The sequence below is a fragment of the Protopterus annectens genome, chromosome 1.part0 (genome assembly GCF_019279795.1).
Source record: "Protopterus annectens isolate FY-2018-M chromosome 1.part0, PAN1.0, whole genome shotgun sequence".
Taxonomy (NCBI): Eukaryota; Metazoa; Chordata; order Ceratodontiformes; family Protopteridae; genus Protopterus; species Protopterus annectens.
In genome coordinates this window covers 11623069-11639818 of record NC_056725.1, presented here as the reverse complement: position 1 = coordinate 11639818, position 16750 = coordinate 11623069, and the positions used below count along the sequence as shown (strand labels likewise).

The 16750-nt window shown below is 38.2% G+C and overlaps 1 protein-coding gene across 1 annotated transcript in view; it reads left to right on the top strand.

Annotated features, from left to right (window-relative positions):
• Positions 1-16477, top strand: part of BICRA (BRD4 interacting chromatin remodeling complex associated protein) — a 2119634-nt gene extending 2103157 nt beyond the window's left edge. Inside the window, exon 18 of the mRNA XM_044070712.1 lies at positions 3459-16477. Within this exon, the coding sequence (XP_043926647.1) occupies positions 3459-4645 (1187 nt within the window). The 3' untranslated portion in view covers positions 4646-16477. The remainder of the gene's footprint in view (positions 1-3458) is intronic.
• Positions 16478-16750: the final 273 nt, after the last annotated feature.

The window sequence follows — 16750 nt, the reverse complement described above, 5'->3', positions numbered from 1 at the left end:
TGCAGGATGCCACTCCGTTTTTCTCTGTTTTTGTAAACACCTTTGTTGAATTATCACTTGTGACATAGCTATATTAACATTTATATAAAAAAAGTCAAACTGTATTAAGTTAAAATGAACAAACATTATGCTTCACATATATTGCTATGTATCATATAACCTAAGCAACATTTCATAATTCAGTTCCTGCCCCTTTTTTTAAACAAGAAACATCTTTACTAAATCATCACTTATCACATAAGCAGTCAAACATTTATATAAATGAATACAAACCACACCGGCGCAGTCCTAGTTGCAAGCATTTTACATCACAAACCATACTGACACACTACCAGTTGCAAACATTCATCAATTATAATCTACCCAATCATTTTCACTCGAACATTACATAGCTCACTTAAGTTCTGCCTTCTTTTAAACCTCATTTCTCCCTGTATGTATTGTTCCCACAATTCCCACTTTTTCCTATGTAGTTTGCTCCTACCGTTTTCTAAAGATCTCAATTCCAGTTTTCTCTGTTACTATATTCACTGCTTCTAATATAGTTGGTTTAGATTTTGATTTCTGTTTTCTAGTAATTGCCATAATTAGAGACAGCAAGACATTGCCACCACTAGACAACTCCAATTCTGTGTCATAGCTCAATAAAATCATCTCCTTAGTCACACCTATCTGCCCACCTAGCATCTCTGACAGTGCATCCTGCAGGGAATCCTTTAAGTTCTCCAACTCTCTGCACTCCTAGAAAATACATTCCCAATTACCTTTTTCTTCCCTTTCACACCTCCAACATTTACTGTCTACCTGAGGGAAAACTCTCTGGAGTCTGCTTGGGGTATAAAAATGTCTATGTAAACATTTCCAAACAAAACTCCTAATTTTTTTTTTGCATGTTTGGATATTTTTTCATATTGTGTTGCATATTTGCAAGCCATACTTGTATCCTCCCATTGTTTCTTTGTGAATTGCTTATCCAGTCTCTCTCCCCAATCCTTTCTAACCTCCTCTGATTGATTCTTATAACTATTGTGCAGTATTTTATATGCTGTACTAATTATTACTTTTTTAGTGTCTGCTTTTCTTCTCAATTCTACTAAAAATTCTACCAGTGCTAGTCTTTTGTTTAGGGACCCCTATTTCTTCCTCTTTGCCCCATACTCTGATATCAGCCCTTGATAGGGAAGGCAATCTCTAACCTGCAGTCTAAATAAATTCTTTGCATCTTCCTGTTCTATCATTTTGCCATCTCTAGTTATTTGCTCTCAATACCTTGGTCCCTTTGCCAGTTTTCTCCAATAAATTTCAGGCCTCTGTTGCCTATTGTCTATATCCCTAATTGCAGTCATCCCTATTGGCAGAATCTCCTGTCTCCATTCCTATGTTGGCTTAGTTCTTAGAATACTTTCTGCGTCTTTATGAATATAATAATCTGTATGGTTATTGTTCTTAAGGATCTGCATCCAAAATCCCAGTGTCTCCTTGATCTTGAGCTTCCCCCCTTTTCAACATAATCTCTTTCCACTTTAAATTATAGTTTTCCTGCTTGTGTTGTGTATAGGAGCCTTAACTGTGTAGCTGTGAAGTGCCCCTTCAATTTGGATAATCCCGTTCTGCCCTGTTCTATTGGAAGAATCAGCTTATCCCACTTGACTCTTGCTATCTTCCCCTCCCATTCGTTCTTCTTGTCTTTGTTATCTTAAACTCTGTTACTCTGCTATAGTAGCATCTGTTGCCACTAAAGAGTTTCTTCTGTACCAAGTGGAGAATTGTGTGGCTTAGGAAGAAGAGGAGTTGGAATGTCGTTATATAGGAAAGATAGAAATCCAGCATTGCTTCCATGTACAGCAATATAAACAAGTAAGTGTATTTTCCTTTTCAAAATATAGACCTCCATCTGTCTCAGACTTGTATCCAAGACCCACTGAGTTATACTTCTGTCTTGATAGTCTAAAATATTGAACAGATTTAAATAAAGAATGAGTGTATGAGCTGTAGATAACGGAAAAGTGTAATGGGTTTGTAACAGTGATGCTGATATTCATCTTAAGCAATATAAGTGACAGTTGTAGTGGAGTACAATAAATACTATTGACACTTTTGTAGCTAAAATATTAACTTGAAACGCCAAATTTAAGTTATTTTCATTGTATAGTCATATTCTTTGTTATGTTAGTGCACGTGAGTCACTCTGCCTGCTTGGGATTATATTTTAATCTCCTATACCACAAAATGGACATTATTAATCCACCATACTGACATGCTCTTGAGTTTCTGGTTCCAAAAATGCATTCAGTCCCCTTTATATGACTAGTGCTAGGCATGAGGGGGGAGCTAGTTTTCTCCTTTCATTTGTAGAAAATGGTGGGCATCTTTTGCTCTTTCTGGAAGCTGTTTTTTTTTTTTTTTCTGAATTACCCTTATTTGTACCAATATTTTCACATTTCGCTGTAAAGCTGTTAAGGCAATAGTTAAATTACAAGCTTTTGCCAGATACTGAAATTTATAGTAATTAAACAATTGCCAGGCTTTCTGTGGTGTCAAAGCTGTCATGTTATAGTGCTTGCTGACAGTTCTCACTTGAAAGTGTGATGGACCTTAAATTATCTTTAGTTAGATGGCTAAAAGTAGCACTCTCCTAGCCAAAAATGAGTACTTAGTTTGTTATGTAGTGTTGCACTATATAACTCATCCCTGTCATGTAACTACCCAAAACAGAACTCTTGATGGCAGTTTCACTGTGGCTGTTGGTGTTCCCTTAACTGATTTCGTTAAGACAGTCTAGTGATGTAAAACTGTGGGTTGTGACCAACACTAAGAACTGCAGAGAATGTCTAGCCTTGGTAATGCAGACTGAAACAGATTCCTTTCTGAAACAACACTAGATTTGAAAAGACAAAAAAGTGATCATTATCTGTGGCAGAAAAAAAATGGAAATTAAACTGATACACATTAAAGATTTTCTGGGCACTGGAGGGTGGAGTTCTCTTTTAAGAGGGGCTGCCCCTATCTATCATAAAGTTGCATGCCTTCTCCACTGATGAAAGCTTCATTGTAGTAACTCCTAATCAGAGTTGCATTGTGAACAAATTGAGCACTTTGTGTGCATGGCAGCTGTTTTTGCTTATCTTTATCATTAGTCAAATTTAACAGTACCATTTCTTCTGGCCCTGTTTACTCATTTAAATCCTGATTTGCCATAGTTATTCTCCATTGTGACACAGATGAACTAGTCAAGCCTGAAGACTACATTTGTTAGAATTTGTTATGCTAACATCGTTTTTCCCACTCTTCTCATTGTAATAGAGATCTGTTTTGAGTTGCCTCAATTTTTTTAAATAAGACTGTATTTTAGAATTTGCATGTTACCACCACAGATTACAACTTTTAATAATGCTAAGACAGTTTACTGCTTTTGAATACATATTCAGTTTAAGTGATGTGTACCTTTTTCTTTCCAGATGAGTATGTTTCATCTTCGTACAAATCACCATCACTTGTTTCGTCATCTTCAGCAACAGCATCTAATACATCAGAAGTTGGTCATATTGCAGAGTGTGTAAAGATACCTCACGTGCAAGGTGCAGCTCAGATCAACCCTACAAAATTAGTTATAAAGCACAGTGGTGGATCACCTTCTATATCATGGACAAAACAGTCTTCATCTCTGGATGTTGATGAGGATGCCTTGCCTTCTAGGAACAAACCTCCTATTAAAACCTATGAAGCACGCAGTCGCATTGGGTTAAAACTTAAGATCAAGCAAGAGGCAGGTCTTAGTAAAGTGGTCCATAACACTGCACTCGATCCAGTTCATCAGCCTACAACTACTACAGTCATCAAAACACCTGATCATCCAACAATGACCACTTGTGCTGGCCATATGAATGGGACTGTTGATCATGTTGCTTCATCTCCTGCTTTGGACAGGAAGGCAGCTCCCACTACAACTTACTGCAGACTTCCACTGCGAAAAACTTATAGGGAAAATGTGGATGCCTTTGTAACTGACAGACTTACTGATGCAGGTTCAGTCAGTGTGGTCAGAAGGATAGAGACTATCCCAAGTACCATTTCAGTCAAACAGGATGATGGTTCTCGGAGTGTGATCACCACAGTAAAAACTGAGGAGAATCCACCTGGCTTAACACTGAAGGAAACTTCAGATGAAAACTCAAAAATTTCATTTTTAAAAAGGAGTGAAACTTGTACCCTGGTTTCACAGGATAACTTTCGTGCCAAGACGGATGATTCAACTAGTGGCCTTATGAAGGAACTTGCTGAGGTGGAAGACGAGTTTTATCATGGGATAGTTAAACAAGAACCACCTGACAGTTCTGCTTCAGAACTTGCCTGGGAGGTGTCCTTACCACCTACCAAGCGGAGAAAGTCTGAATCGTTGGACGTAGACAATGCCAGTTTTTCTAGTGATAGTCCACAGGATGATTCACTAAATGAACACTTACAGAGTGCAATTGACAGTATCTTAAACTTGCAGCAGCCTCATACTAGTGGGCAAAATGCCAGAACACCTGCTTCCTCTTGCAATTCTTCCTCTTCTCCTTTTTCTTCTCCCATCCACCGAACTGAAACCTACCTTGCACCCAATCATAATGGTGGCCTTGGAGCAAGGACGTATAATAGATAACAAAAAATAAAAACTAATTGAAATATAGCTCAACTGCTAGATGATTGTACTACCACAATGTGCACCAAAAACCCAGTATGTGGGTCAGATCAGCAGGGGTCCGAAAATAGCATGACCTTGATTAGTGTGTATTTTGGTGTGTAAGACGGCCATAATATTTGCCAGTTTTCATGTTACAACTGTGAAAATGACATATGACCAGAATGTGCTAATCTTTGTAGGTCTTGCTGGCCTTTCATTTACAATCTGTGGTATTAGAGTTCACAGTAGCTTCCTTTATAATGATTTTGTGTCAGATTTATGACAGTTGTTAAATTAATAATAATGGAAGCAGGATTGCACTGCCATTCTGCTGTGAAATAGCTCGTATAACCACACTGGCTTCCAATTGCAAAGCAATTTTTAATTTGGCAGGCTTGTAGTTTGGAAGCTTACTGAGCAAGTTTCCAAGGTTCTTGGAAAATATCCAGATGTGTTACTTTGAAAGTTAGCATGTACATAAAACAAGCCAAGATACCCATGTGAAATAGTAGCTGAAGAGCCAGCATTGCCTACAACATGTTGTCAGCTGTCGTTACTAGTTCAGCAGCAGTAGGTAACATTGTCATGTGTGGGTTAACTCTTGTCGAGACTCCAAAATTATGGCCATGTGCACAGTATGGCTGGGAAGGGAGGAAGCTGTACTGCGTACCACACCAGTAGCAGTTAGTCTGTCAGATACATGTACACATATTTGGTTAACCAGATGTGATTTTTTATTATTTACATAAAAAGGTTTCCTTGTCTCTTATTTTAAATTTAAAATGTCACATAACTCATGATTTAGTCTGAGTATAGAGTAAGTGGAGAAGAAAGACACTTTTTTCTTTGTTTGTGGTGGTCATCTAACATCATGGAAAATGTTACCCAGAAGGTGAGGTATGGATACAGAGTGCCATTATACCATATCAGCACACACTGAACAGAGTACTTCCAAAACATACAGTCCATAGGCTGTCCATTTCATTGTTACATCACTAAGATTTTGTGATTTTCAGCTGACATTGTAGCTGTTTTAGGGCACTTACATTTTCTAAGAAAATGCTATAGGTTTTAGTTAAAATTGGATTTGTCACACAGCAGTGTTACACAGTTGAGGACTGCATTCTTTAGTAATGATGCATTTTTCACTGCAAATCTGTAGCCCAAGTACTTTGCAGTCAGGAGTGTGCACGACTGATAAGAGGCTGGGAGTGATGTCTGCTTAGTGACTAGCTTCAGCACTCTAGCAAATTAAGTGAATATACCAACTTCATCTTCAGTCATCGTGTGTGTGTGTAAATTTATGTTTTTGTACTGCTATACAGGTGGCAGTACCAGCCTGAATTCTTTACTTTCCAACTTTACATGAGGACGTAACCCTGAATTTAGGGGAGAGATGTTTCTCATCCTACAGTGGTTACAGTAAAATGAATAGCAATAATTCTGTTGTGTTGAATTATTCAGTCGTAATAGTAGCTGTTTGTCTGCCACCATAGCTATTCTGAACATTTAGGGAGGCTTTCTTGAGCTTTGCTTTACGCTTTATGCATCTGATATGATGAATGTCAGTAAGGATTTAACAGGTTATCAGTTTGCATTAAAAAGCTTCTTTGTATCTAATCTAATTTCATAAAGATTCTGCAATAGGTTCAGTACCCTGAAAACATTAGTTGAGATTTGCTGTCTGCCTTGACCCTATTTTTTGCTGCAGTTTGCATTTGTTGGACTTGGTCTTTTTGTGGCCCATGTCAGTGAGTGGTTGAAGGCCATGCTGTCCACCACTTTCTCTAATTCTGTGTCACCTTTCTCTAATCTTTTGCTTCCTATCCTTGCATTCATCACAGAAAATACCATTATTCACTGCTGAAAGCAGAGAGAGAAAGAGAGAGCAGTCTTGTAAGTTTATGAACTTGTCCATGTCACATAATTTCATAGGTAGGAGCATCTATAACTACTTATTTCGATAGTATAGTATTCTGAAAGTGATGCTACTCAGCTACCTGGCAATGCTTCAAGATGAGGCTTGAAACTTTGACAAGTCCATTCCCCATTCAAATGACTTTTCTCGGGGAAAAAGTACTGTTTGAGGACTCTGTGGTGGAGACTGCTCAAGCACAAAGTAAATCAGGAATTATTTTGAAGACTAGTTTACCTTATTGAAGTGAGAATTTGATGACGTTAGTCGATTATGTAATGTGCCACCTGTCGCAGAGGAAAGCTAGTACAGCTCTCCTCTTTGAGTCACATTTCTGGGAACCAAACGTGGGTTGTAAAACCTGGGTCCAGTTGCAGCCTGGTCACCTTCTTTCTTGGAGAGCTCACTGCTCATGGCTGCTTCATCACTGAGTGTTAATGCAGGTCTGTGACTGCAGAATTTGAACCTCTGGGTGAACCTATTCTTGAAGCAGATTGTATTGTTTTTATTTTGTAACCTGGAAAATCCAGATTTCTGATCAATCCATCATAAGTAAAGGCTGCTTTTAAACGTTTTTCCATGCAACAGGTTGAAGTGGGAAGCCTTTCTTTGAGATTATAATGATTGCATCCTTGGAGCCCAATCTGAATCTAGATGTCTTTATGTCCTTTCCACTACAGATCTAATAGGCCTTAGCACCTAACTTTTCCCTCTTTCCAGGACTTTATTACAGGCTTCCTAGTAATGCCTCTTCTGTGTACTCATAGATCTTTGAAAGTGGGCTACAGTTAGTAAAACTGAAGCATCAGGCATTCTTGTTTTTCCAGGCTCTGAGGAAGGTTATGGTTTTATTGTAGTCTCCTGACCTTAGAGCTGTTAGGAACATGTTCAGCACTAAGAAAGTGAACTTGTAAAGAACTGACTGTATTTTGATGCCACAGGTTGTCTTGCACGAGGGCATCTGTCATGAGCTTATGTAACTATGAAGCCTCTGCTTGATTGGGAAGTTCAGCAGTATAGAATGACCTTTACTGCAGCAGAACAATTGCACGTTTCTGTTTTCTCTGACAGAGTAATTCTTTTACATGAGACGTCACCCTACCATTTTCATTCTCTAGATCCCCTGTGCAAGTCACGTGATTGCACTGTCTCAATTTATAAGCTGTCCTGACCCACCCATGTCCATGAGAGTTCATTTATCTGGTGTCTGGATATCATTTTCGCTATTCTGCAGAGTTGTTTTTCCAGTCTGTGGCATACTTCAGCTGTACCCACAGTCCTTGATCTTGTTGGACGGCTGTCCTGTGTCTTAGTGAATGCTAATTAAGCAATTCTTGAAAATAAAACTCCTGTTACCCATGTCTCCCCATTTAGAATATGAATTTCTGGAGATTTGAATGTTATGATTATGAAACGTCTGTGTTGTTTAAATTACCTTTCTCAGTATCACTAAAGTTTTCTTAGGCCTTTTGATTACAGTTACCTTAGTATGGAAGACTGCTGAGCAGCTTTTATTTTCTGTAAGGACAAGACATCTCTTTTGGGCTCTTCCACATTTTCTGAAGTAGATAATCTGCGAGCTTTCTTTAACTCACTCATTTCAAATTTTGCTCTTATTCCAAAACAGAGAAGGTAAGTTTTTGTTTCTGGCATGTGACACACCCTGGCAGCTAGAGGTCTGCCTTTATAAGGCTGAATGAGAAGCTGAAACAATCCCAGGGGCAGGGTGACTGACCACACCACTGATCACGTGTTTGGCTGATGAACCTTGTGTCAAGGGGCCAGCTGGAGAGGTTGAGTTTGTTGTGAAATGATTGTTCCATCATGTAGAGGATGGGAGGGTACTCACTATTGTAGCAAAGAGCTCTGAAAGAAATCAGAGCTACAGTGAAGCATGTAGGATAGACATTGTTCATCAGCTTGAGCTGCACCCTTGCCTTGCATATTTGTGGATATATGCATACTTAATTTCTTCCTTGGGTGTTCAGTGAGGCTGACAATTCCTGTCCTTTCTTCTTACTGATGCTGTCTGTTTGAGCTGCTTCCCTTTTAGGTCATGAAGGGCTGAGAATTAATTGGGTTCAATGGAAACAGTTGTCTAACCCTGTTAACAAATTCTAAGTAAAATTAAATAAATAAATACAGGCCTTAGTAGACCTCTTAAGAATAAATAGTGGTAAAGAAAGTAGACAAATCTTACCAGCTGTTAGATTTATTCACATTATGTAAGGAAAACACTGCCAAAACAAACTAAGCGATGAGTAGTTGTGTTTCTGCTTCCACAATGAAGACATGCCTCTTGTAGGTAGTGTCAAATGGTAGCCCAGCAAAAGTCTAGCTACTTGTGATGATTGTTTTAGAAATGTGTAGTGGCAGACATTTAAATGCTTCCACTCTTCAGTCATTACTGAAACACTTCACTCCACATTTCAGCTTTGGGTATGCATTCCTAGACCAGGATTATTTTGATAAGCCAGTCCTGCAAGGCATTCTTACACAAAGTTCTTCCTTTGTTTCTTCACTCTGTTTCAGTGTAATTGCTTGCAGCAGGAGCCCTCTTGAAGTAAGACGGTCATGGGTAAGTTTTGTGGGAGATTTCCTGATTTACTTGGCAAAAAGAACAGTAGGTACGTAATGGTGACAAGCATGTCCCTTTAACTCACATGCATGAGATATTGGCACATATCCGGAGATAGCTGTCCACAAATGCTAGCGTTGTAAAAAGTAGTGCCCATGTGGAATATGATCCTTTGAACATTAGATTCAAGATGCTTGCCTGCTGCAGGTGTCCATCTCAAAAGTTTGAGGATATTCTAAGTACTTGCATAGCTGTACTTTTTTTCCTAGCAGAAAGTCTTGTTTTCATATTTTGTCATGTTCTGTTTATTATAAAAAAGTAAAGACTACATTATTTTAAGATTACAGGACATTACAGTGTTACTGCATTCCTGTACAGCAGTCAAACAGAAGTGTCTGTTACTTTGAAAAATTGCAACACTTTTTTGATAAGTAGCTTTGTTGTTGAAAATATTGCACACTTTTGGGATATCCATGTGATTGATGCACAGAATTTTTTTTAATACTTGCATTTTTTTAAGGACGCTACTGAAGGACTGGTATTGACTGGAGTATTGACAATACAGAAACTTCCAGTAGAACATCTGGTAATTGTTCAGCAGTGAATGGAAACAAGAAGTGAAGAGTGTTAAATGATCAGCCACAAAAGTAAAGCAGCTATACATAAGCTATACACAATGTAAGATGACAGTTATGTTTAGTCATTTCTGATGTGTATTTTCTTCTTGGGTCATAAAAATGTTTTTCTTCCGTTCACTACTTTTGTTTCTGAACCGTGGAGATAATCAGTATTCTGAAACATTTTTTAAGTGGTTTCCCAACACTTGTCCACATGAAATGTAGCTGTTTATTTTCTTGAAAATAGATTTCTCTGTTTTACTGTGTGCTAATGTGTGACATGTTCTGACCCTCAGAAAATGTAGAGCTCAGTGCCTTGAATTATCGTTTTGCAGTATTTCAGAAAGGGTAAGAATGATAAGTTGCAGTTAGGCAAAGCTAGAGAAGGGGAATGCAAACTTGATAGGATACATAAATGTTGGTGCCTGACATGTAGCAGAGTGGGTCCTCATGGAATGGTGGCAAGATTAATTTTGTTTGATCAAGCAGTAACACCATTTATTTTGATACAATAGTTTGCATAGACCTGTGCCCAGATATCATTTGTCAGTTCATTATTTGGTGATATAGTAGGAGGTTTGAATTCCAGAGATTGTACAGAGTTTGCATTCTGCATCAAGGAGGAGGGAATAGCATTTTTTTCTGTAATAGCTACTTCCTCCCAGAGTTGTAATTGTTTTGGTGAGGCAGGGTCCATGTGTTATGTTCCAGTTCCTTTCATAGTTGTTCTAGGAGTTCTGCCCTGCCTTCAAAGCAGTGGGCGCTGAGTTCTTGGAAGCCAGCTTGTTATTCCTGTCCTGAGTGGGGGGGGGATCTAGGATTTTCAAGTACTTAAATTTGAATGCATTTTGTTCTAGACTGTTTGCAGTTTTGTTTGTAAATGTAGAAAAGCTCTGTTTTTCTTGTAACTTGTCATATTTTTCGTGTTCACCACTGATCTTTTCCCTCAGCTTTACATCTTCCTTTGCTGCTTTTAAATGCCAGTTATTGGCTTGAGAAACTTCACTTCCAGAAGGCTTCAGCCCCTAAAATATTTTTGAGGGGAAGGGTGGGTGTGCAGCAGGACTACAATGGATACATCCGTTTAAAACCTGTGGGATGACAGTAGTCCTGAAATGCAGACCGCAAAACTTGGAAAATGCGTGTATTTGTCTCGGCACATCTTTATTCCTCTGTGCTGATTGCCCCACTTCGGCTTTCCACTAAAGGGGTGATGATTTAGGCAAACTCATGATAGCCTGGTGTACAGTAGCCCTTTTATATTAAGTGGCAGTAGCACTGTTCTTATGCCTTAATGTTCTGTTTAGCTAATGAAGTACTCCCATCTAATGGGAAAGTAAATTGGTTCCAGAAATGGAGAGCCTATCTGGGATTGTCTTTATCTGTTTCTGTTGGTTGCATGCATTTTTTGTACATTTGAAACCAGTGTTGATAATTTCTCAGTCTCCTTTACAGTAACATTTAGAGCAGAACCTGGCTCCTGGCTAAAGGGATGGAGCCCTGACTACAACCCAGACAATTGGTACAGTTAGCGGCCCTAGAACTGAAGGAGCTGGGCAGGGATGATGTAGCGGCAGAGCCCACTGGTCTGACTTTGGGGTAAATGGGGTGTACATGCTTGGGACAGGGGCATAAATGCGGGCATGATTGTCCCTGGTAGAGATCAGGAAGAGCAGCCTTTACATCCTTACTGCAGATGGTGTGATTTTTTTTTTTTTTTTTTTGCTGGGAACATTCTATTGGAAATAGGGAAACTGCCCAGCACAGTCAACCCATTCCAAACCTTGCAAGTAGGTAGCTTTTCCATGCATGTACAAGGGAGTAGGAGCACAAAATAATACAAATCTCAAACCACCTCTGATGGTACCTGAATGGAGTACCCTTTCAGCTCCTCTGTGGGGTGACAGGGACTAAATGTGCCAGTTGGCTGGTGAAGGATGGATGATCAGCAATCAGTGGAACAAAGAACTACAAAAAAGGGCTCTCTTTTCATTGCATTTAATCTTTGTAATTAAAGTATTGCTGGGTAATAAGTATTCCATTTTGACAAAGCCATTATCACATTTTTAGTTGATTCTTATTTGCATTTTGTTTCTGTTTTTGAGCCTTACTAATTTTTCCATGGGTCTGTTGATGCACAGTTCTCCAGTTTGTGGTCATGGAGCTGGGTCACTGACCATAGCTTTATTTTTCCTTTATTCCCACCCCTTGCTTCTGTACTAGACCACTGCCAGCAGCTTGCTTTATCTGCTCAGTCCTTCTTACCAAAGTAAGCTTTCCTTTTTTGTCATCTCTTTGTGAGACCTGAAATTATTCCTGAGCCTTAGTTATAATGCTGCAGGTGGTCTTCTGCTGCCATACTTCCATTTTTCCATTTTTTTCTGGTAAATGGTTAATGTCATTTCACAGGATGTTAGTGCATTGCAGGGACAAAGGACAACTGGGATTCATTTAAGCTTTTGTAGTCCTTGGCATTTACAGTAGTGTGCTGTTGGTGGTGTGAAGTTCTCTATTTTAAGTACTGGTAGAGTTGAACAGACAAGAAGTAATACAATCTGGAGTGCTAGCTACTATAGAAAAGATTTATAGCTTGTCTACAGATATCTGTAGTGCTGTAATGGCACAATTTTCATAGTGATAGAAAAGATCATTTTCTCTTGTGGGGATTATTAAATGGATTAATGGATTTTAATTTGGTAGTTTTGACTAGTGAGATGTTACGTCCCTGTAACAAGAGGTGTTGCTTAAAATATGTGAGAAGTGCTCTTCTTTTCTGATCCAGAGCTTATTTCACCTATTTTCTGTGTTAATGACTTCTGTTAATTGAAGGTGGAGGGTTTGTCATGATGGTTAAAGTCTTTACCTCTCAGGTACATGGTACAGGGTTTGATTCTGGCCTCTGACTGTTGACTAGACTTGTAGTAATCTGTAGACTGATAGCCTAGTGAACATATAAAACAAAGTAAACATCATGATCAGATATTAAATATAGTTTGGTGATCTGTTAATTGGTTTGCTGATCTGTTAATTGTCATCCAGTAGGGCCATTTCAGTCATGACCCCGGAACATGCAAGGATTTACAAAAAAAATGCACATGCAGTTTACTAAAGTATTAACATTGTCATAAATTGTGCAACATTCTTTGAAACTGCAGGAGCACAACTGAAATATTATAAACTTTACAATATGTTCAGGAAGGACTTCAGTTTGCAGACACTAGTAGGCCACAGAGAACACACTGATCAAATGGAGTTGAATCTTATACCAGAGTGAGGATAACGTAGAAGAGAAGAGCTTGCTGCTAGAGGAATGTATGTGATGAAAAGTGGTATGGGGCTGAGAGAAGTGCCAGGTTTGAAATCATTTTCTGAAAGATCATAAGTGGACAGATATTGGGCTAGCCTTAAATATTTTCTGGAGCTGTGTCCTCCTTAGGTAATATGCTTAGCATCCTGCAGTTGTACTCTAGCGTCATTTGTGGGTAGTTACAGTTATTAACTAAGTAAGGACTTTATAGTTGCCTTTATCATCATGCTACTCAGGCTGTGCTGCTGTCTTTATTTTGTACTGTTTTATATATTTTTTTTGCCTCTGTGCATACAACAGGCGTCTGTGATATTTTTTATGTGAACACTCATCATCCACTAGGCCGGAAGTTTGTAGGTTGTGGGTTGTACTCCCATGTCTGAATAGAATGAATGCAACATAAGGACATGATTGGGTGCATCTTTAGAGCTGGATTCCGCCTCTTTCAATTTGGTGATATCCTTTCAAGCTGGGTGATGGTACCGCAGCTTAGCACATTCATTAACAACACTGCCAGTCCAAAGCATTGTGCACAGAGTACGTTGAAACATTTGTACACAGGTTCAGTATACGCACAGACTTCACACTTGAGTACATGGAGTCCCACTCATAGGCTATTTCTTAAGGTGGTATCTGAAGATATTTAAGTGGATTAGAAAACCAAACCCATGCATTTCTTCTGCTTTGCATTTATGTAGTTATTCACATTAAATCCTAGCCCTAGCTGTGCTAGAGGTTTGCATTGAGCTCCCACTGAGCTTCTATCTGTAATGCTCTAATTAATGAAGAGAAGCTGCTGTGATGTGGTCCCATTGATTCCAGGCTTACCTGTGAAGCTTGATTAACACCTTATAAGTAGGGTGTTTGATTAAGTTTCTAATATACAAGATATTGTTTCAAGGCTAGCCTCTGTTTCTTGGTTTAGGGCACTTCTGTTTCTTATCTGCAGGTGGTCCTCAAGTCCAGCATTATGTTACTGTTACCATTGTCATTCTTAATTGTAAGAATTTGGATTAAAGTTTGATCCTGACACATCTTCATGGTAAAAATAGGCTTTTGCTAGTTTGTAGCAGTAAAAGAATTTTTCTTTTTAGTTTTTGTCACAACACGGAGACAGTTTTTCTGTGTTTGCATGTGTTTTAGTCTTCTTTTACAAACTGAGCTCCTTGTTTGCCTTTACACCCTTAATTTGGTCACCTACTATTAATAGCCAGCTTTTAATGGAGGCTCATTTTTTCCATTTAGGTTTTAAAAATGGCAACATCTTCATCAACAGAAAACTGAAAAAAATGTAATTTGGCATTGTACAGCTTGTATTCCAAATATATCCTTTGTATTATTTTCAATATTTAATGAAAAACATGGTTTTACAGATGTACTCTTTCATTGCAAAGCCCTTCAAACTCCAGTGCCTCTTGAGATTATTTTGTATTTTATCATAATCCTAGGGCATAGCCACAAAGTGTGCTACCATCATTTAGGTTTGCTTGACAAATGAAGCATAGTCTTGGTATCAGTAGTAGCTTCTTGGGGTGGATAAGCTGGTGTGTGTTGAGAGCATCACTCTGATAATGCAGGGTGATTTTTTTCAAGGAGTATAGAGACAGCTTTATTCTTGATTTGTGTGCATCATGATTTATGAAACCAAATAGCAGACGTTTTAATTTTTTAACTTTTTAGTGTATGCCCTTCTTTCAGGCTTTCATTTTGGCTTTTAAGTAGGGCAAGGGCTGGATTGTTCTCATGGTCAGCTTGTTGTTTACTTGACGTGTAGTGGCAGAAAATTCTTGTGTTGAAATGTCCATTGTTAGTTGGCTACAAGTTGTAAGCCTCAACAAAGACCTTAAAGTTTGACACCTATTAAGGAACACCAAAGACCCTGTCACCGAATGATTTATCTATGTCAGCCTTGAACTTAACCAAGACTGAAAGCCTTTCTAATCCCTAAAGGCAGTTTCTTCCTTAATTTACCAGCCCTATGATGGAAGATATTTTTCCTTAATATAGTGTTGTGAACTGTTCTGTTCACACCAAAAAGAAAGAAAGAAAAAAAAATGATAGTACTCTGACAATGCTGTCTAAATTCCAAACCTAAGGTAACCAATAGCACTATATCATTCATGCATTTACATGCAATTATAAGGTCACCTCTGACCAACCTGTAGAGAACAGAGAACAGTGACAGTTGTTTCAATGTATTTCTACAGTTCAGATCTTTTACTTACTTTTTTTCTATGTATCATTATGCGTTAACACTACCATGTCCTCTTAATGCTTTTGTTCCGCAACAAAGGTGTCATAGAAGCTTCCATCATGAAATGCGCTTGGTACAGTCTACTAATTGGTGAAAGCTTGGATGTCATGTGACTGGCACTCAGGCACTTGGACTTCTGCTATGTGTTTAAATGTTTCATTTTAAGAAGCACAAGGGCACGGTTACATATGCCAAGTGTGTACCTGTATATAAAAGCAGACTGTAGGAATGTATAAGAAGTCCTGCAACCATACAATTGATGGCATTAGTGGTCACTGATGCTTTTATTTTGGTAGGCTGTGGATGTTAATGCTAGCATGCAAGTCTGTTTTGTTCTAGTGTATCACTTCTTGACCATTACAAAGCTGTGCTGTGTGACAAAAATGCAGTTATCAGATTAAGGTGCCCTATGTTCACCCTGTCCATGCTACTTATCTTTTACTCCTATAGGAGCACAGGAGCAAACCAGACGTGTCTGACGTGAATATCTCCTGTCCTCATTTAAGGAGAAAAAAAAAGGTTGACTGTGAATTGCCTGTTTGGTGTGTTCTGAATTGCAGATAAAGAAAAACACAAGTCTGACTGTATTATTATTTTTGTTTCGTTTTGTTTTTTTAACTCAAAAGCTTTAATTTTATTTTGGTAACATTTTCATACAACATAATGGGGAGGGCTGATATTTCTTAGTATAGTAGTTAAATTTCAGTGCCTACATTCAAATTAGGGGATAGATTGCACATTTCCCCATTGTCCATAAAATCTGGACAGACTAATGTTGCTGCTGGAAAGGGTTCATAACATTTATGATTTTGAAAATTAAAACAACTGGTTTGTAAACTCCATTTTTTGACCCCTGCTGTAGAATATTGTTATGGATTATCTACATTGAAAGTTTTTTCTTTCTACCCCCCCCACCCTTTACTGCCCCCGCTGGTACCAATGAACACTGTCACAGTTTGGGAAAAAAAAGAAAAATATAGTATAAAATAATTTTGTACTGTATTTATTGTGTATAATTTTTTAAAGAACTATGTACATTTAGTACCTCTGTGTAAATTAAATTGCTCCTCTTTTTAAAAACTGTATATGTATTTTTTTTCCTTTTAAAACATTTAAATACACAGTTTCAAATGTGAATTAGTTATGCGAGTATGTCTTTTTTATTTCTTTTAGTTAGAAATTGTTTTAGTCTAACTGTTGCCATATGTTGGGAGTTTGTAATGTTTCTGCAGGTGAAAAGATTGATGAGTTATTGAAAAAAAAATTTTGTTACTGTTTATAATCCGTGTTACCTTGATTGTGCTTGTAGCCCTGTTAGGTAACTGTTGTGGTTACAAGTATCCCGAACACACTGTATACAGTGACAGGCAATCTTCATCAGATTGTTTTAAGCCGATGTGAAATGATTAGTTG